Genomic DNA, 21423 nt, shown 5'->3' on the forward strand with positions numbered 1-21423 from the left:
GAACAGTTATGTTTGGACTTTCATTAGCATGGAATTACTTGATTAAATGTCAAGATAGGTGAGTGCCAACAGATTTGGGGTTTTTTGGTTTTTTGGTTTGATTTTGGTTTGGTTTGGGGGTGGTTTTGTTTTGTTGCTTTTAAGCCTGAACTTTCACCAAAACAATTACTAGGAAATCTTACCAATACGTTGCTTCTATCCAACAAGGGAGGACTGTACAGCTCATGAACATGTAGTTGAGTATGAAATGACCTTCAAAAGCCTACATTACACAGAGCCTTGCAGATAGAACTTCATCTGCTACCAATCACATTTTATCAATGGAGCAGTAAATGAAGGCTCGTTTGCTAACGCTTCACTCCCTACTGAGTCTTTGGTGAGAAGGAACTAAAGGACGAACAGTTTGCTAGGAACATGTCTCCAGCAAAAGGAAGGGCCAGTTTCATTGATAGAATCGGTCTCCATATTTTTAATGGCTGAAAGTCTTACCCTGGGAATTCAGGAGGTATGCATGCTTATATTTTAAAGCGACAGCTTACTCCATTTCTATAAAACCCCTTAGATAAGGGCTCCCCTATTTTCCTGCCTCAACTCCTAGCCTCAAACATCGGTTTCTCCCTGTGAGAGGTGGTGACATCCCTAACACTTCACTAATAAATAGTAGAAGGTGGATAGTTGCGTAGCTGGGGGCGGCAGGGAATGTTCCTGGGATGCAAGAGACATTTGGCATCTTCAAATCCTAGGAAAGGGAGCATGCATCTGAAGGGATAACTGACTAGGGTGGGGAGGGATGTTGGCTTAAAATGTGAATAGATGCCATTGGTGGACATGCTGCCTTCTACCGCCTCTACCTCTCCCGTTTAAAACGTACACATGTCCCGGTGTATCTTAAGTTGTATTTTGACCTCATAGATCAAACACTGCAAAGTTGCAGCTTTAAGAGGTAGACATTGATTTCATCCCATGACTTAACAAACCCTGCCTTGTAAGCAAGTGGTCTACATTCACTATTCCTAAAAGAGGGCACAGATAATGAAAGTTCGCCTGGGTACAGCGAGTGTTTTCACCCACCTTATCTGATTTAGGACAGCTGCTCAGTAGATTCTTAATGAATTGCTATTGATCAGATTTCAAATTGAGAGAGATATCCCTGTTGCTTTGATGGCCATATTAATAATACGTTGTATGGTTCATAAAGGTTCAATTTGAACTCTGAATTTTGAACCAAGCATGAAAAAGGAGATACCCATATCAATCAAATGTCAAATTATCTCCCAGCCAGTCCTCCCTCCTCACAGAGTGAATATGGAAAATCAGAATCGGTCGGTCAGCAAAGGTTGTGATTCATGGTTTCAACAAAGTCTCCGAGCGCCTCATCTCCCCCGGTGCTGGGAGAACCTGGGGCACCCCCATCCTAACCAACACCATCCCCACGTGCAGAACAACCCTCCTTAGGGCAGGTCTCTCGAATCCTGGCATCTCCTGGATTTCAGTGTTCGACAAAAGGCAACTTCTCTCTTTTTAAGTGAAGAAAGAAATCAGCGAGACACTTAAAATCTCAGTTTTGAGGGCTCAATGGATTTTATAACTGAAGTTCTTATAAAGGCGTATTATTCTTACACAGCTGCCTGTTGGGCAGATCTGGCCAGTTTTGTCGGTGGTTTGGGGTAAAGATGGTGAGATGAAAACCGCCAGACAGTAGGATCTGTGGCACTGAAGGGGCTTTCTTCCTGTCCCCGGAGGAAAAGTGACGATTTATACTTGGGTCTTTTGGAGAGGATGTCAAAATATTGACTCTGCTTTTGCTAGCCACGTAGAAGAAACTTTTCTCGCTCGCACATGCACTTTGTGAGACTGTATTTGTTTTCTTATTCAATAGTGTCTCTAGCACTGGTATTCGTTATTTCGTTTTGCGTTTGGTTTGGTTGCTCCTGAAAGACAAAGTGCCCATGTGGGTGTCTCTGGCAAACAGTCTTTGCAGCACTGAACCCCCAGCATGCATGGGGTTCTCATTCTGTACCATGATGAACCTTTCATGAGTTGGATCCTGCAAGAGATGGCCAAAGGGACAAGATGATTTTCCCTTCTCAGACTCGAGGTCTCCCTGCCACTGTGACTCAATGGACCTTTTCCAGGACGGGCTAGTGATTGTAGTAGAAGGAGAATATGGGTCTTATACTCGAATGAAGGTTGAAAAGCCAAGTTAGTGATTTTGGCAGAACAGCTAGAAATTCACTTCAGTTCATTAATATGTAGTGAGTCATCACCATGTATCAGCAAGTGTTCTGAGCCCTCAGGACATAGCATTCAATAAGCCAGGAGAAGCCTCTCCCTTCGAAGAGCCTCCCTTCTAGTGGAGACCAGACACCCGACATGTAGATACAAAGGCATGTGATCTTCTTGCATGGCAAGTTGTACAACAGCTATAATGCCGGAGAGAAAATAGGATACAATGTCACTTTAGGTTCAGTGAGCAGAGAGGACCTCTCTGAGGGGGTGACGTTTGAACAGGGAGGGACCTGAATCAAGTGAGGGTGTGAGCCAGGTATGGCACTGTGGGATTCATTTCAGGCTGAATAAGCAGCAGATGCAAATGCCATGTGGTTGAGGCATGCCTGAGGTGGCCAGGCTCAGCAGGATGTGCAGCAAGGCCACAGCTTATGAGTACAAGTCAAGAGTTTGCAAGATCAAATCAGGAAGACCACTAGGGCTCAGGACAAATGAGGACTTGGAGAATCTGAAACCACTCAAGATTTAAGTGTGGTAGGAAGGCGTTGGAGGGTCAGCTGTGATCTGCCTTATCATTTTAATGATGAGTTAGACGGCATCGTGGAGAACAGATTGCCAAAGGACAAGAGCAGGAGAGGGAGCACTAGTTGGGAGTCTCTTACAGCAGTCCAGGGAGGGGTGGCAGGGGCCTGGGTTAGGACGATGGGGCTGGAAGAGCCAAAAAGGTGGTTGGCTTTGGGCTGTATTTTGACCGGAGAACAAACAGGCCGGCAGATTCGAAGCGGATGAGGTTCAGTCCGTGTTAAATGTCCACGCTCTCCCTCTTGCTCCAAGGCTACGTCAGTTATTTCCATGGAGTGCTAAGACTTCTTGTCGCCATGAGGCGGGAGCCCTCCATCCCTACAGTCCTGGTCCCTCAAACGGGCTTCGCTGAGTTCTCCAGGGTGTGACGATAACTTCCTGTCATTTTTGAGCAAATTCTGTGCGCTAGCAAGCATGATAAATTGTACGTATACGTAGAGCCCTGCGTGTGTGTGTGTGTGTGCGTGCGTGCGTGCATATATGCACGTATGATTTATCACATCAGCTCAGTGAGATAGTTGTTCTCCTCCTCCTCCTCTTGGAGGTTAAAAAAAGAAAAAACAATATTCAGGCTCAGAGGACTTTGGTAACTTGCCCCCAATCCCAATGGAGTCTGTCTGATGACAGAGTTCTTTCCACTAGACCACACTGCCCCCACGTGCTCCTTGTATTTTGACCTTGGACCGTTGACCTTTGCCTCGAGATGGAGTCCCCTTGCTCTCTTGAAAAACTAGTGAGTTGGGCAGCATAGTTGTTAAAATGTTGAGGGGCCCTAAGGGAACCAAGCGGCTCTCCACATGGCTATTCCACTGGGTGTTGATTTGACTTGGTGCGTCCCCTTCCTGCAGCAGGTGTGTGTTGAATACTCTGACGTGCTGGGGACTAGTCTAGGTGCAGGGACAGAGTGATGACGGGAAGCAGCTGCCTTGCTGGGGAGCATCCTGCGTATTCCGGGAGATAGGGTTGAACAAGCAATGTGTGTTCGGGGTCAGTTCTCCAAAAATCTTTCTTTTGCTGAAAATCAGTGGCTAAAAATGGATAATCCATCCCCTAAAAACTACCAGAAACTTTGACCTAGCTGTTTTGGCTGCTGAATCCCAGCTGCCCCCTGCTCAAGAGAGTGTGTATGCATGCTTGTGTGTTTACGGGGTGCAGGTAGAGGCTGGGTCTCTGTCTGGCAGCAAGTCTTGCCTCCTCCACTGGGCCAGGCACTGTCTTAGAGGCATGGGACTCCCACCTGGGGACACACTCCCAGTTCTCTATGAGTACTGGACACTAGGTAAGGGTGGGGGTCTGCACAAAAGCCTTGGCCAAATGAATGGCCAAAGCCATCAAAACAATCCCCTGTGAACGGGCTGCTATATACTTTATGAAGTAATTATTAGAAGCAAGTTCATGGCCACGTGGGGTGTCATCTCCCTCTTCCATCCTATCCCCGCCCAACCTGTGCATGTACGTTGCATGCACAGGCACATAAACACACACTCGTGCATCCATACCGTCTCAGATAATATTTAGAGGTTTCCAAAAGGGCCATTCCCCTAATTGATTCTTCGGCAAACTTTATCTAATTGTCTTCCTTACGTTTTGGTGATTTGATTATTCAGCAAAGTCGTCATGCAGCAAATTGATTTGTAGTTAATTGGTCTGTTTCAATAAAATGTGATGTGTATTAGAAGAGTGCAGGGTGTTCAGGCAACATATAAACAAAGGAACTTGGTAAAAATAATTATAATATTTATTGAGAGCTTGCCGTGTACTAGGCATAGTTCAAAGCTTGTTACAGGCAATAGTGATACCCTATAAAAATAAAATTTCTCTGAGTTTACTTATAAAAATTAAAGATATCCAGATAGTTCTTAATTAGCCTGAGTGAGGGAGTGCTATTATCAGTGCAGAATTTGAATTAAAAAATAGAACAGCAGTTATCAAACATTAGAGTGCATGAAAATCACCTGCAGGACTTATTAAAAATGCAGAATCCATTTCCTCTTTCCATGTCCCTGCCCCAGAGATTCTGATTTATAGGTCTGGAGAGGGAGCCGAAAATCTGCATTCTTACAAGTTCTCCCAGGTAACTCCTAATTCTTTAGGAACTACAGAGCTGATCAGTCAGGAATCTTTCCCCTTTCAGTGGTAAGGAGAAGACAGGTTAGGTTTTTCTAGAGTTGTGCTTTGCAGTATGGTGGCCAATAACCACATTTGGCTACAGGGCCCTTGAAATATGGCTGGTCCAAATTGAGGTGAGCTATAAATATAAAATACATACTAGATTTTGAAACCTTAGGACAAAAATTATGTAAAATATTTCATTAATAATCTTTAAGTTGGTTACACATTGGAATGGTACTATTTTAATATGTTGGATTAAATATATAAAAATGAATTGCCCCTCTTTTCACTTTTTTAATATGGCTACTATAAAAGTTAAAATGGCTCATCTTTGGCTTATTATATGTTTATTGGACAGTACCATTCCAGAGTTAGATTTTCATTCGTTTGGTCAAATGAATATTGAAAGGGTTTGTGTGCCCCCAAGAACTGGTCTCTTAGAGGTGAGGGATACTCACCTGGAATTAAAATACTGTGACAGATCATCTGGATCTTGGCAGTGCATCCTGACTTTGTGTTTTGTGTCCAAGTGAAAGTATAGTGTGTGTGTGTGTGTGTGTGTGTGTGTGTGTGTGTGTGTGCGCGCGCGCGCGCGCGCGCGCGCGCGCACTTGCTTGTTCTTCTCACCCTGCTGGTTAACCTCTCAGAATCTTTGATCTGCTTACATAGTGTATGGGGGCTCCAGATGCTTACTTCAGGGGTAGTTCTGACACATGTACTCTAGGGGCTTTAGTGTGGCGACCCCATCTGGGACAGAAGGCAATGCTACCTTGAAAGCATCAATAACTGACACTCATTTGGTCGCTGACTGGTAACCGGTAACCCTCATGTCAACCTCACTACTGCCTTATAAAGCAGTCAGAATGCACCATGACGTCCATTCACAGATGGAGGAGGTGGCTCAGAGAGGAGATTAACTTTCTGAGATTACTCTTTGTGGTTCCCCCGGTAGACTGAACCCTAGCTGGGGGCCATGTTGATTTCAAAGCATGATGGGAATTTCTTAGTGATTTTGGTAGAACAGTTGTCAACACACAAAGAAGGTGAAACAGCCTTTCTATGAGGAGGATGGCCTTGAGCTTGGCAATACAGAGAGCATGGCTATGGGTCTTTTATTGGAGGAGGCATTCCAGAGTGAAGGAATTATGGCCAAAAGCAGGACTTACTGTGTCTTCTCAACTCCCAGGTAGTGGCTATTACTCTACTCTGATGAATCCAGAATCAAGGTTCCTATCTCAGACCTGATCTGTTGGGATTCAGAATTAGAAGAAGTTTTGAATTGCACGGAGAGATGCCATCTGATTTGCCATGGGTGGAATGGTCTGTTTCTCATAGCTGTTACAGGTGTTAGAAGTGAACTTACGTATACAGAGTTCAGATGTGTGACAGTTTGGATAGGCGAACTCTACGGTTTCCTGTTTAGAAGCTAGAGAGTCCAGAAGATGTTTTCTGCACTGGTTCTGAGCAGAGAAAACATGAGGCTGAAAAATGTATTAAGTGGTTGGGGAAGGTGATCAGTTCAAATCCAGGCTAAGGAAGTGAGCAACATTCAGAAATGTCAGAGTCAAGTTGAGATGCCTTCATGTTGTTCATTTGGAGAATTTCTTCCGTTTCTACTTGAGTCTTTTTGGGGAAGTTTTGCTACATTTGAAGTGGCTTTATAGATGTTTTGAGTCTGGGACTGGTTAAGATCCTCTCCCATGTATCTTGAGAAGCTTTTAGAATAAAGCTTGGTCACCGCCCCCCCACCCCCACCCCCCCACCCCGCCATGGTCTACAAGTATATACTTGTAGACAAATGGTCTACAAATGTCGTGATCTAGACTAAAGCTAGGACAGGCTAGAGCAGTCAAAGAGGAGTGTTTCCTTAGTGGATATGTTCACTGAGCCACTGAGCCCTCAGACGACTCTCCATAGGAAAGTGAATGGGAACATCCCCTTCTAACCCATCTCTCTCTAAATTCTTTCCCAGTACATTCAAGTGGTTCCCACCCTAATACTTCCAAGAAGATTTTTCCCCTATTGTGGCAATCCAGGATGTGTGGTCTGAGGTCCTGTGAATCCTCTTATTTCTTCCTGTGGAAACAGGTTGATTGGCACCAGCTGTTCCGTGTCTCTTTGCGGTGGACAGAGATTAACTCATTGTCTTTGCTCTGAATGACCCTGAAAGATTTGCCCCAAATCTTGGCCATTATTACCATTTCTATCCTAAGATCTTCTCAAACCAGTGTACGTTATGCTAACCCAGACTATACAGCCTGAAGTTGTGATATTCTATGATTTGAGAAAGGAGGGTTTGCACCCTGAGCCTTCTTGGTTGTCCGGTAGATGTTTATTTGCATGAAAGTGAGAACCCATTCATCTGCAGGATAGCTGAAGCTATCCCAAACCAGGAATTGGAAAGGGTTTCTGCGGCCTCCCAGGGACCTGTCAGATCCTGCAGTCCAGAGTCACCAAGGGATATGTCAGAAGTCCTCCACCTCTTTCAGAAGGACTGTGGCATCTTACTATGTTCTGCTGCATGTTTATTAGTGATGAGTGTGAGATGGGTCAGTTGGAAAATATAAATACCTGTAACACCCTCTGTTTGAAAACGGATTGATTTGCAGTTGGATCAGGGAAGGAACTAATGCAATAGCTGGGGCAGAGCTGAGGAATTCCGAAGCCCACATACCCTCCATGTGCTCCGTTTCTTCCTCTTCCTGGTATTAGCTGTAGCTCCTTTCCAGCCACTGACAACTGCCGAGAGCAGAGCATTTTCCCAAACGCAAAAAAAAAAAAAAAAAAAAAATGCCTGATCTGGAACAGTGTTCCAGATCCTTTCTTTCTGGATGAGGGGAAAGCAACAACCTATCAATCAGTGGATTATACCAGCAGCAATGAAAACCGAAGGATTTTCTTTTGACAGTCGTTTGGTTTTTCATTGGAAAAGCTCAGGAAACCAGAGTGATAAAGTGGGATGAACATCTGGATGGGATGAGGAGGCCCTCTTCCTGGGCAGGTTAGCTTCTGTCTTCTCACGGGGTGCCTCAGACACCCAGACCAGGGTGAGCCATTCTGGGATCCAGACCTCAGTGGACCCTCCACGGGGAAGGGAAATATCACTTCACTTAACCATCGCTCTCCAAATAGCAGGCTCTTAGAACCGCAGGGTTATGGTATGGTACCCCCTTTGTATACAGTGTTGTACGTGTGTGACTGGCATGGATTCATTTTCCCAAACGTCTTTCAGACTGTATCTTGGATATAATTAGGAGGGCACTAGAGCTTCTGGTGACAGGGCAGACACCCCAGGGATCAGAATGCATACTCTTTAGAAAGCATACCCTGCAACACTTCTGTGTGTGGTGGGGGCACAGTCCTCCAGACCTCCTTGCTGCAGTTGGGCTGTCCAGGAGAGCTACACGCCACTGGGAACTTCATCGGGGGGGTGGGAGGGGCGGTGAGGGTTTTTCACTCCCCTTTCTGCTCCCCCAGGGTCTTGCCCACCACCTCTGGGACAGGAGGCATGGGGAAGTGATGCTACAGGAAGAATAAGGTCTGAGGTGGCATAAAGGCTCTTAATTGAGATATACAGAGTAAAATACAGAGACTGAAATTAGTGTTCTTACTATGTCCCTATAAGAAAATCACTTCCCCATGCTAGAATCCGGGTGTGGGTACCAACACAGCTCTATTGTATTTCATTATAATCCTGCTCGTTTCAACTAAATTCAGATCTTAAGTAATATTTGCATCTGTCAGTAGAGTTCACGAAGCACTTTAACAAATACAGGTTCTCGTTTCCCACTCAACGGGCAGCACAGTTGTTTATTTTACTCCAACATAACGTTAGGCTCAAACACAGCACTTCTAACTACATCTGTAACTCATAAATTAGATAGTGCTTAACTCCACAAGTATCTGTAAGTTGACTGCTAGACCTACATGCAATCATGTTAGAAGAGAATCTTTCCCTTGCCTCTACAGACCAGAAGTCTAGGCAGGAGTGAGAGCCTGGCTTGGCAAACTCCGCGTAAGATCCCCTGCCTCACAATCTCGTATCTGTAGACTGCTTTGGACTCTAACATGTACCTGGTTTCTTTCCATGCACTTGATGAATCAGACAAGGCTCAGACCTAACAATATCACTTCATGAACAGGAAAATGAGGCTCAGAGAGAGCCACTTGTCTAGTCTTTGAGAAAGGACATTGTAAAGGCAGAACTTGAACTTGGATCTTCTTGCCCTGTGCTCTCCCTGGCACCACGGGTGGCCTCCTGGTTTTCACTTGTTGCTGAGGTCGAAAAGAGGTGGGCTCGTGAGGGCATGGCCGCAAGCCGCGGTGAGGTCACCAGCAAAGCTGTTCGATTTTGTGGGTGGGTTGGCTTTTCCCTAAAGGGCTTTGATGAGCGTGATGGCATCTTGGCCCGTGTTCTGTGAACTCTCAGCGGTGAGGTGCAATTACACACTCTGTATGCCCAGAGTCCCCAGAAACTTACCTTCCGAGTGTCTTGAAGGGTTTTGAATGTCTCTGGGAACAGCTGACCTAGAATCTTCAGAAAGCCTATCTGGAAGAATCTTTGCTGCTGACACAATCCAAAGGATGGGTGCAAGTGTCTTCTCTCCTGTTTACTCCTCCCTCTCGGTGCCTTTCCTCGCGCAGTGACGTTGGCTTGGCCCTTTGTCTACCTGCACTGTGGCCAGTGCTTGGGCGGATGCTGGAGATAAAAAAAGAAGACAAACAAAATAGACTTGGCCCCACCTCCATGGGGCTGACCTTCCTGGCACGGACGGGATGGCTCAATAACCAGGTAGAGAGAGAAGTAAACAAAACCGTTAAGAGACTTGCTATGTTACATGAAGGGCAGGCAAGTGCCAAGACGGTAAGGAGAAAATGAATTTGCACGTGTCCACGGAGTAGCAATGAGGCCAGTGTGCGTGGAGCGCAAGGGGCAGAGAGTAGGAAGAGAGGACTGAAAGACGAGGAGGGGCAACTCATGCAAGTTTGGGTCTTATTCTGGGATCGACGGAAAACCGCGGAAGGGGTTTAAGCACGGAAGTGATATGTTTAGGCTTATATTTAACTAGATAGATGATGGATGGATAGACAGATGGTAGTTGGGTTAGCCACAGTGGTTAAGTGGCTGGTAGTCTGTAGAGGCAAGAGTAGAACCGAAGAGACAAGACTTACGGCTGTTGTGGATTTGGTTCTGATGAAATCCTGGTGGCTTATGTTAGGGGGGTAATAGCATGAGTGGAGTCAGGTAGACACCTGGAAGATTTCATCTGTAATTTCTGAGGGATGGGATGTGGGGACATGGAAGCATCATGACCTGACTGCACCACTGCCCACTTTGCCAAAGGGATGGGTGGCGTGGAGGGTGGTGATACGTGTAGGTCACTCATAACATGGCGGTCATAAGTCATTTCCCCATCACTCCCATCGAGGTCCCTGGGAATTGCCATCTTGCCTCTGGGCTGTGCTTAGCCAGCTCTGAGGACATCAGGTCGCCGACGTGCCTGGCATTTCTACCGCAAGAGCCGCGCTCCAGTCCACGTCTTCCCTAATAACCTTGTGTCTAAATTGTAGTGTCACACAAGGGCGTGTTTAGAAATTAGCATTTGAAAAGAAGCCTCCTTGCTTTCAGTTTGAGCTGACATGGTCCCTTTTCCACTGTGGAAATGAAATTTATTAATCATAATAAAACCATCGGATTCTGAAGGTAGAGGTCACCTCGAGGAGAAAAGGAGCCTGCTCATTTACGAGGAATAGTTCAGTGCTGCTGTATTTTTCTTCTGCCTTGGAAAAGAATACTGCCAAATTATTACCTTGGGTTTTCCACAAAGGTTGAAGCTCTGCCCAGTGTTATATAGGCAAGTAAGAATTTGCCATTAAAGTATATGGAGGGAAGAGGTGGGAGCTACGTTCTCATTGAATACATTCGGACTACCGATATGTTATCTCCTCAAAAGGAAATTTTTGCCACAGTAAAACCATTCCCCGAATTCTAAAAAACTTCATTTCTTGAAATGGGCATTTTCATACTTGTTTTGAAGGAATATCATCGTAAGTGATGCTCTGGCATCGTTTACTAAATTCTCAAGGATTTTCAGTTTATCTTTGCATTTTATGTCTTGTTCATAAGACCAGCTTTGCTGGGTGAAAGTGCATTAAAATAATCCCATTAGTGGTTTCTTTTTTCTCTAGACCAATGACAGACTCTCTTCTCACAAAATGAAAATCAGCACCACAGTCATATATCATGTCCTCTTACCGCTATTCACCTCTACTTCTAGTTATGTGGGCAGAGGCCCAACTTTCATGGCTGACCTCTGTGACTGTAAGATTTCTTCAGAAACTTCATCCTCCTCCTTCTTCTGACACTCCCTCTGGCTTGGACTTACATCTGTTCTTCTTCCCAGAGAAAGGGAGCGTTGTTGACTGAAAGCCATCTGATTGCGCCAGATCACTCAAGGGTGTCCCAAAGAATGAAAAGCCAAAGGGGGGTTAGTTCCCCTGAGAGGGTCACGTCAAAAAAGAAACCTCTATTCATGTCCCTGCTTTGGTGGATCACGAGAATACTGTGTGTTGAAACAAAAGGCCTCAGCTAGGTTATCTGAGCTCAGTGACCTTTGAGATAGGCAAGGAGGCGTTAGACACAGCTGATGAGAACTTGGTATAATCAAATATTTCTTTTCCATTTGGGGTCTAACTTGGACCCTAGGAGTTAAAGAACCTTCACCCAAGCTTCTGCCCACTGTCCCAGACTCCACGACGTCCATCTAGTACATTCTTATCCTCCAATCATGAGAAAGAAGATTGGAAGGAAAATGGGGGAAAGACAGTGAAGGAATATAAATACATGCAAATGAGACTTTAAGAGATGGGAGGTGAGCTTAAGGTTGATAGTGCAAACCATCTCTTCCCACCTTGTTCCTTCATTCCCTAAAGGAAAGTCCAAGAGTCACAAGCCATTGATAATGGACATATAGCCCATCTGGTGGCCGGTACCCTCATCCCCCAGCTGCTGTGAGCAGTGGCTGCTAATGGCGCATAGCTGCTCCCTCCTTCAGAGAACTACCCCCTGCCAAAGAGAGTCATTTTAACCCAGAAGTTATCCTCCATTCCTTATGGAAGCCCATAGCTCACGCTTAACTTCCCTGGGCATTAAAAAACCAATGCACTTGTCTCCAGGTAGGATCAACTCTGGGGCACGGTTCACAGGGTCAGGTAGAAGTTAGTCTCCAGCTCAAACCATATCCTTGCTTCTCCATTTTCTCATTCTGCAGCCAGCTTGCCTGTCTGCCCTCCTTTTGAAAGCACTCCTCGACAAAGCATGTGCATGAGAATCTCCATTTCAGACTCTTCTTCCAGGGAACCTAACCTAGCTTAACGTGCACCTCAGCTTTGATCATCACCAAAAGGCCAGTGTTCAAACTGTCTCCAAGAAGGTATCTGGCAGGTTGTTCAAGTAAGGGCGCTAGACACCACGGAAAGAGCATACAGGGTGCCCTGAGAGATTCAGGGATCAGCTCTGACTCCATTTGGCCCTGTGACCTTGAACAAGTAACTTAAACTCCCTGAACCTTGATTTCTGATTTATTGCTGCATTCAGTCCCAGACATTCAGTAGGCATCCATCTCTCTGTTTTTATTCCAAAGCCTGTACTGGAAGGCATGGCAGTGGAGGGAGAAGGATGGGAGACAGGCAGAGAAGAACTCAGAGATGAGATCTCGTCCTCAAGAAATATTGTTCAAAACGTGTCCCTTCTCAGAACCCGACCATTGATGGATGAGGTAGAAGTTCTGGGGTGATAGGATCAAAATCAAATCAGACTAATTCTTGAGTTGAGGGGGGCGTGGGGGGAAAGGTCCTACAGACCCTTCAACGGTCCTCCTGTTCAAGTACATCTGTTGTTTTCTCTTCTGAGATGTCAGACCCTAAATGCACCGACTGGGCCGCTTTACCCTTTGTGACCTACCTTGTCTTGCTTGACTGGTAACAGCTAAATTAGGAGAAAAGACCGTCTCTCTTGAGAATAAAAGACATGTTCTTTGTGGGTACTGGGCTTCGTAAAACCACTCTTTCAAGTTGTTTCTTCTGCCTACCTCAGGCTCCGTGGTAGCCCCAAGAGCAGTGTAGACACGGTCCTACAAGACACAGGAAAATGCATTATCTCGCCAGCAATAGTAAATGTGTTGGACACAGTTGGACTTCTCTCATGTTATGTGGCAGATGGGAACGTGTTCCCTGTCTCTGAAGACTAATAGGGCCCCTCCCCACTGTCTTGGTATTTTTGTATTTTATGGTTGCGATTATGACTTTGTAATGCCATATTATGGATTAATCTTCACCCGTGTTTTCCTTCCAGTTACGGACGAGTTTATGCTGCCGACCCCTACCACCACACACTTGCTCCAGCCCCCACCTACAGCGTTGGTGCCATGGTGAGTACCAGTCCCTCCTCCTCCCCTCCCCTTCCCCCAGCTGGGGCCTTAGTATGGGTTGACGGTTGACGTCCTTGCACTTTCCCTTAATTGAATTTGTCTCTTGTGCTAACAGCAGCTAAAATGCCACATTAATCCTCCCAGTAAACTTGATAAATGTCTTAATTTCTTGGCAATGTAGTGCATGTAAGTTATTATATTTCTAATTTTGCAAGTCTCACCTAGCAGAGCACTTACCTTAATGGAATAATTAGTCATTTTGATAATTAAATCCATCACTAACAGAATGCAGTGTCAATGCAGAACTTTTTTTTTTCTTTTTTTTTTCCCTCCCTTGCTGCTCATTCACATAGCCCCAAGGTTCCAGCCCCAGCACAGACTTCAGAGGAGCTAAGCTGCACACTTCCAGGCCTCTGCTGTCAGGCAGCTGAGAATCTGACTGCCTCTCCTCCCCTATTACAATTCATGTTTAAAGTCATAGTCGCCCAGGAAAGAAAATAGAGAGAGGGGCACGCTTTGTGTGTGTGCCTAGTACATAAGGAATTAGAAGGAATCAGCTGGGTTTGGGAGTTGTCTTTTGTTTTTGGGTGGGGGGGAGCCTGGGTTTTTGTTTGGGGAAGGGTGGGGGTGGGGGAGGGCAAAAGTGGGAGGTGAGGGTGGGGTGAATTTGCCTGTACTTGTTCAAACTTCTATGCACTAAAACTCTTGAGTACAGTAAGACGTGCCCATCACGTGAGAGCGTATGCAATCATTACAAAGCTTTTGGCATGCAGTTTTCTGCTTGGGATCAAGAATATCAGTCCTTATCCTAAAAATAAATCCCCATAGGCATTCATTTGAATCGCCAATACTTTTAGGAAAAAAAAAAAAAAAAGGAAATAGTTAAGTGCCACCTCATAGCCATCCAGAACCATGACCAGACAAGTCACTGGAGCTTGGTCATAGAGATTCAGCCATGATTTGGAAACGTATTATTTTGCACAAGCTCAGTTACATCAGGCATTTCATCTGTAAACTCCCCTCTCAAGAGCAAATTCCATCGAGGTTGTCGAGCCAAGTCAAGTAAGCAGTTGATTTAAATTTTCATCCTGATTTTGCACTCAGCAACTCTGCCTCAACACCTAGCCCGCTTGAGGAATGTGTTGGAAAGGAGAGTTGAATCACTGCATCCCATCAGCTGTCTACGTTCGGCCTCTTGAGTGTAGCCTGAGCTTTGCCTGGCGGAATGTCGCATTAATGAATCAAACAAGCAAACAAAATGAGACAGGGAAAACCCTTCCATTGCCCAGCCCGTGTCAGAGTCCTTCTCTCCAGCAGGACTGGCCGACGGAATTTGGTCTTGCAGGGATTTTCTGTAGAAAGAGCCGTTGGGGGAGGTCAGGCCTGGTCCTGCCGTTAGTTCTCCGAGAATGACCTGGGATGGGTAGGGGGTGCCTCCGTTTTGGTTGCTTTTGAGTGTCTATTTTTCACATTAGTCTTTTTTTGATGATCCACGTGTTGCAAAAGGAAAATGTAAAAAACACACCCCTCAAATTGCTTTGTTTCAGAATGCTTTTGCACCCTTGACTGATGCCAAGACTAGGAGCCATGCTGATGATGTGGGTCTCGTTCTTTCTTCATTGCAGGCTAGTATATACCGAGGGGGATACAACCGTTTTGCTCCATACTAAATGACAAAACCATTAAAACCTTCCAATGTGGGGAGAGAGGAGCTTTCTGAGGCCTGGGTATTGCAATACACGCAGTAGTACATCATTTTAGCAGCTCTAAAAATTAAAAAAAAAAAAAAAAAGAGGAAAAAAATTACATTTTTTATCTTATACCTCAGATATTTTGTTCTGTGTATTTTAATATTGTGGGTCTTTAATTTCTGAAGGTTCCGTAGTTTGGTTGCTGGCTGTAGGAGTTTTTGTGGTTGAAATAGAGAGACGCTAGCTATGAATAAAAACTGGTTTAGGGCCATATCCAGAGTGCTATATCATGTAAATGAATTATATATGCTGAATCTTAAGCTACTGGGGTTATCAGCTGTCCGGGAAGAGTGTAAGTGACTACAATAGTCATTTTTTTCTGCATCTGCATTATTTTATTTTACGAGCGGGGGAAGGGTGGGAGGGTCTTAGGGGATGGGGACTGGGATTTGGGTTAAAAGGAAACACAAAATAGTAACTGACGAATCCAAACGACCCACTGCACCAACGATCATGTCAGCGGTTCTAAGTTACTCATTGAGTTCAAGCCAAAGGTTATGTTGTTAAAGGGGTGCTTCTAAAAGCACTTTGTGCATCCAAGTTGAATGAAGCTGTGCAAACCCACCCTTTAAACCATTCCACCTGGTAGTATTCAGCTTCTCAACCAGCCGCTAGTTATTTAGGCAAAAACTGGTAGTTAGGCCATCAACAAGCATTCTTTTTATATTTCTTCCAGTATAATAAATTATTGATATCATTGCTGACTTTTATATTACGGGAGGGAAAAAAAATAACATTAATAAAAAGGTGATAAAAAGCACTGTTTCTATTTTTTTCTTTTTTTCCAAAAAAAGAAAGTAATAACTTAAATTCTTTGTACCAGTTAAAAAAAATGTATAAAATTTACATCTGTGCAGTGGAGTTGTTAAGTTCTAGAAACAGTCTATGAAGCTTTAGTTTTAGCCTAAGTAGAACTGTTAGAGACAGATGTATAATTTTTATGGAATTACATGATAATCATATTCGGATTTATAGAAGCATTTTACAAGTATTGCAATCATTGAGTAGAGATAATCATGGTATTTTCATCAGCTTGGTACTTTTTGAAACATGACTGTGTTGTGTGAGCAATCTGCAATTTTTCTGTCCGTGAGAGCCGGCCCTCCTCCTCCGCCTGGTCCCCAAGGATTCTCTCAAACCAGTATCTTTAGTTCTGTCTCCAAGGCCCAGGACACTTGTCAGAAGGAAGCAAAAAAAAAAAAGTAGGCTCCACCCTCTTTGCCCCCCTGCCCAAGAACAAAGCTCCGCCCCCCCACCCACCTCAGCAGCAGGGCCAGAGTGACACAGCCGAAAAATTGCAGTTTGTACTCCTTCTGTTTGAACTCTTTCCATGTTGTCCTGTTTACAAGTTAACCTAAGTTGGGGTATCTGTCACGGGTCTTCCTGTTTTTGTATTTAAATAAAAAAACAAACAAACAGCGGCCAGCCGCCTCCAGTAGTTTTCGCTGCCATAGGTCAGTCTCCCTGTGTACAGCTAGGTCCTATGGCACGCCCTTCAGTCAATTATCAACTCACCGCTGTGAACCTGCCAATCTGCTTTAACAACTCTGCTTTCAAACAAAACCAAACAAAACTTAAAAAAAAAAAAAAAAAGTGTTTGTGATCCAGCTTTCTCTTGTCATCCTATGTGCATGCAGTAAGATCGGTTGGATATTAAACCATCAATAAAGTTTCACAAGATTTGAAAACAAAGTTTCTGTAGCTTCGATATCTAAGACAGATGCTCAGGATCTGGAGAGGAGCGAGGGGGGGGGGGAGGGGGGAACCTGCTTAGCCAAAAGCAAGCATGTCAGATGTTCTGTTCAGCAGACTGATGTGGGTGGGGGAGGGAGGGGCTGTTTTTATAGCATCACCGGAGACATTCTCAATCCCCCACCTGGAGGCCCCTGCTAGGACCATGGGTGCCCGGTGGGTGTGTTCAAAGAAAACACTCAATTAAAATGCTCCGGCATCCTGCCCCCGGAGGGGAGAAACGTGGAAGGGACAGGGGGCTCGGGAGAATCAAAAGCTCTCTCCCGATGGCCTCCAAAAAAAAAAAAAAAATCCAGAATTTGCAGTGTATTTGGAATCACAAACAGAATTCTTACTGTGTTGGTTAAAGTAAAATTAATTTGCAGTTTTGATTTTCATCAATGAGCTGTACTTTCCCCCATGACTGTATGTAGTTTTAATAAAATCATTGGGAGCAAGTGAGTGCCACATGATGTTGCAAAAACCTTTCATCCGGGCACTCCGCCAAGATGCCAATAAGTCATTTTAAAATGTATGTCAGAGATGTAAACGAACATTTTGGATTTTTTTAAACAGTATTTATTTGGAATGTTTTCATTTATCTAAATAACTATTGCTATTATGAATTATGGAAAAAAATATGTGTGGCATATAGTGACTTCTTAACACACACATCACGCAATCTGCAAACCCAGAAAACGTGTATATCTGTCTTTAGAAATTAGTGTTTATATCACTTACAGTGGTTTGTGAATAAAGAAAAACTGGTTTGTAATATCAAAAAATAAAAGCTTAGTCTGAAAAGGTACCTGCGAGTCGGTGTTGAGTCCTTTTGCTTCCGTGCGTTTCTGGGGACGGCAGAGTCCACATGCACACGCGTGGCCCCAGTTGGGCCCACGGGGGGTCTGGGGGGGTGGGTGCTGCCTGGGTGACGGGGTGAGTGGGAGGCTGCCCGTGCCCGTGGCCGACCCAGCCGCCTCCTGCAGGAGCACTGGGCCACGGGGCTCGGCGGGCGTTCCTTCTGCATTCATCTTTCCAAAGAAGTCTGGAGAAGTAACCGGCGATGTTTAAGAAAGAAACCACTACTCAGGAGACTGATTCCCCAGCAGGGAAATGTCGCCAAAAATTGTGCATTTCAAACAAAACTCATTAATAGTTTTGGGGGGCGGGGAGGCATGGGTGAAAAGATAAACATGAGCACGAGGGCTAGAGTATCCATTTCCCAAGGGCTTACCATGGGCCAAGAATCCTGCCCAGGCTCTTGTGCGCCTTATTTCATTGAATAATGTTGCCATGAGGGTTGAATCACGACCCCATTTAGGTATCTTAATACTATCTTAATCCTATCTCATTTAATTGTCTTACTATCCCTATCACGTTGGTAACACATATAAAGACTAAACAAAATCTAGGGTGCAGAAGCACTTCTGCGTTTGAAGCCTGATCCAGTCAATTGCGAGCTAGAGTCCAGGGCAAGCTAAACCAAAGCTCTGTGCCCCAGTCTCCTCTTCTGTAATTCAGGATCGTGATAACACCTACCTCTTAACGTTGTGCAGAATAAATGAGACTGTCTCCGTGACAGAATTGTAAGCTCCTATGATGTATGATGTAAAGTCACACATCAAGCAAGCGGCGAGTTCCGACATTCTAGAAGGGGCATCCTAACCGGACTGGGGTATATGTATTCTCTCCTGGCCCACGGAGGGCTTTTAGCTTTCAACTTTAGAAATGAGAACTCTTACCCTAAATGCCAAAGGCTGATTTTCATTCTCCAATCCTCTTTCCACGATGTAGGTTGTCTTCCTAGTATTAATTACTCCATTTCAAGTATATCCAGTGGTCCCTTTTCTGTAAACTCCTCGAGCATAGGACTGTGCAGGTCCACACCAACTTCTATTACCCGATGAAAGTTCCTGGAAGATAGTATTTTATAAATGAAGACAAGAGGGACTGACAGGTCATATGATTTGCCCAGTCATGCCTAGCGACTACTGGAAGAACGGTCCACATGAAGATCTGCCTGACGCTAAAGCCTATGCCCTCTTCCAAAAATTCTGCTCCATTACTGACGGTGGTGGTGGTGGTGTCAAGCCTAGGTTTCTGGTTCTCTCCTTTCAGAATATGGGAGGATATATTAATTTTAAAAATGAATTAACCAGCTTTATCTTGGCACATGGCAAGAAGGGTGATAATTATCTCCTAAAATGCTGATTCATAATGGAGTCCCTGCCCTGTCCAAATACAGGGATGCAAGTCTAGATAACAAAAGCAGTAGCCTATGTTAGGCTCTCCCAAACCAGGCTCTTCTCCAAAATGAAGATAAGCCTATACATTTTATGTAAAATGTAAAGAAAATTAAAATGATGGCCGAAGTGAAAAGGTTTGTTAAAAGACTTGACCAGTGGATGCAAGTGCCTGACACCTGCCCCCTCCCCCACCTGTGTGTGTTTGGGAGGACATGAGCAAACAAGCCCAAAGGAGCCCCCATGTGATGTGCACGCTTTGTGTATACACAGAGGCTGCTATTAAGCTTTATGCGGACAATGCCTGGGAGGTAGTCACAGCCTGATCCCAACCGTATTTTTTCTCTTACAACAGTATTTGAATTAAATAGTAAGACCTCCTCCATGTTAAAAAATAAAAATAAAACATCGCAGATATGATTCAATGAACTTAGAACCATTATCTCCATCCCAATGTCTCACCCAATACCCTGACAACCTGGATTATTTATGATGGCATCGGAAGGCTGTTTCTACAGAGCACTTCGCTGTCCCTCACATGCAGGCATGCACACACACGTTCATGTGTGCATACTCACGCACTCACAGAAACAGCTGATGAGCTTGTTGAAAAAGCACATTCCTGGGCCCCACGTGCTTTTAGCACTCCTAAAGTGAGACCCACTATTGTCCAGGGAGGAGTCAGCTTTCAACCAACTTCCTGATGGTGTTCCTGTTGGATTCTCCCCGCAGATCTGACCCTTATCATGTCGGGAGAGCCAATCGATGTGCATGTGTGTACGTGCGTGTGTGTGTGTGTGTGTGTGTGTGTACACACATACATGAGCACGTACCTACACGTACCCACATATCGATGCACAGTCCCAACCTTTCTCTGTGATGAATTTTTCATCGATAAAGTCAAGAATTAGGACTGAAAATAATATCCTCACAAGGGAAGATATAAAACATTTTTGTTGGAAAACTCAAAAAGACTGGGGTTTTGTGTGTGCGCACACAGGTGTGCACAACTCTATTACAGAGAGATTGGTATGTAAATTCACCAGGTGCAGGCTTTTCTGAAGGGTATGAAATTCTCCTTGTGCAAGTTGCTCAGGATTTCAACGTGATGGGTGGAATTGGACCAAGGGCCAAGTTTTTCTCGCATCCCAAAGCAGAGTCCTTTAATCGTGGGTAACACCAGGGCTTGTCATTGCTATTATCTGCAGCCCTGAGGGATGTAGATGTGGGTGGACAGGAGCAGCTGCCCTACTGGCAATTCTGAAGAGCCCCCAATGAGAGCATGGTCTCCCCCGGGCGCTGCGTCTTACTCACCTGGAAAATGGCGGGCGGGGGACACCAAGATTATGTCTCTGCCTCGCGGCAGGGGGGGGGGGTCTAGGTCACCATGGCTGCCTGCACCACAGAGACCTGGCGTGGAGAAGAGAATTTACCAATCATCTCAAAGGGGAAACATTTTCTGGGTGGCTTGTTATGAAAACACCAAGGATTCTTTTAATACGAATGGTGCCATTTCCTAAAGGAATTGAGACTGAAGCCAACACTGAGACTCGTGAAGATCGTTTAGCTGTAGGCCGGCACTCTACAAAGCCTTCCTCTACACACTGATACACACGTAACAGTCTCTCTACAGCCGTATCTACGAGAGGCATTTAGAAAGTCCCTGGGTCTCTCTGTCCTTCAGTCTCCTCATCTAGAACATGCGGGGGACAATAGTACTCACCCCGAAATGTTCTTCCAAGAGTGAGCTGTGTTTAAAACATGCAAAGCACGTCACCTGGCATATAGCCTTTTTCCTTTTTAACAATAAATCATTTCTGTAGCCATCTGTATAATTTGTACATATCCATCTATATTTTATAGACTCAAATTATATATATATACTTTATATAACATACATTAACATGATGATACATACAGATCTACACAATCATACACACACACACACACACACACACACACACACCCCTAAACTGACTGCATGCACACATGGGTACAAATGCTTTTTAATATATGTTTATTTTTATGCATTCGCATCATACCATATACCCATTAGTGGACCATAAATATAGATGCTAATTCTTGTAAAAGGCTTAGGCGGTGACAGAGGAAGCGACCAGCAAGCAGGGCCTTATTAGCTTTCTTGTCTCACTTAATCCTCACAAACCGGCCAGGCAGGTACTGCCATCACCAGGGTCCCCCCACAAGGAAGCAGAAGCTTAAGCAGGTGGAGAGACTCTCAGGTACATGGTTCTGGGTGGTGGGGCTGAGCCGTCGGCATCAGCTGCCTGGCTCCAAAGTCCTTGCCGCCACCAGCTAAGCAACACTCAACACCCCCGCCCCATG

The 21423-nt window shown here is 44.9% G+C and overlaps 1 protein-coding gene across 19 annotated transcripts in view; it reads left to right on the forward strand.

Annotated features, from left to right (window-relative positions):
• RBFOX1 (RNA binding fox-1 homolog 1) overlaps nt 1-16872 on the forward strand; it is a 2051181-nt gene extending 2034309 nt beyond the window's left edge. For 4 of the 19 annotated variants that reach the window (XM_027611426.2, XM_027611425.2, XM_027611433.2 and 1 more), the window contains 2 exons: nt 13277-13352; nt 14900-16871. In XM_027611426.2, coding sequence (XP_027467227.1) covers nt 13277-13352; nt 14900-15022 — 199 coding nt within the window. In that variant the 3' untranslated portion in view covers nt 15023-16871. Of the gene's footprint in view, nt 1-13276; nt 13353-13705; nt 13969-14899 lie in introns of those variants that run through there. The other 15 variants (XM_027611434.2, XM_027611437.2, XM_027611436.2 and 12 more) reach the window with 7 other exon arrangements.
• The last annotated feature ends 4551 nt before the right edge of the window (nt 16873-21423 follow it).

This window comes from Zalophus californianus, chromosome 10 (assembly GCF_009762305.2).
Source record: "Zalophus californianus isolate mZalCal1 chromosome 10, mZalCal1.pri.v2, whole genome shotgun sequence".
NCBI classification, from domain to species: Eukaryota; Metazoa; Chordata; class Mammalia; order Carnivora; family Otariidae; genus Zalophus; species Zalophus californianus.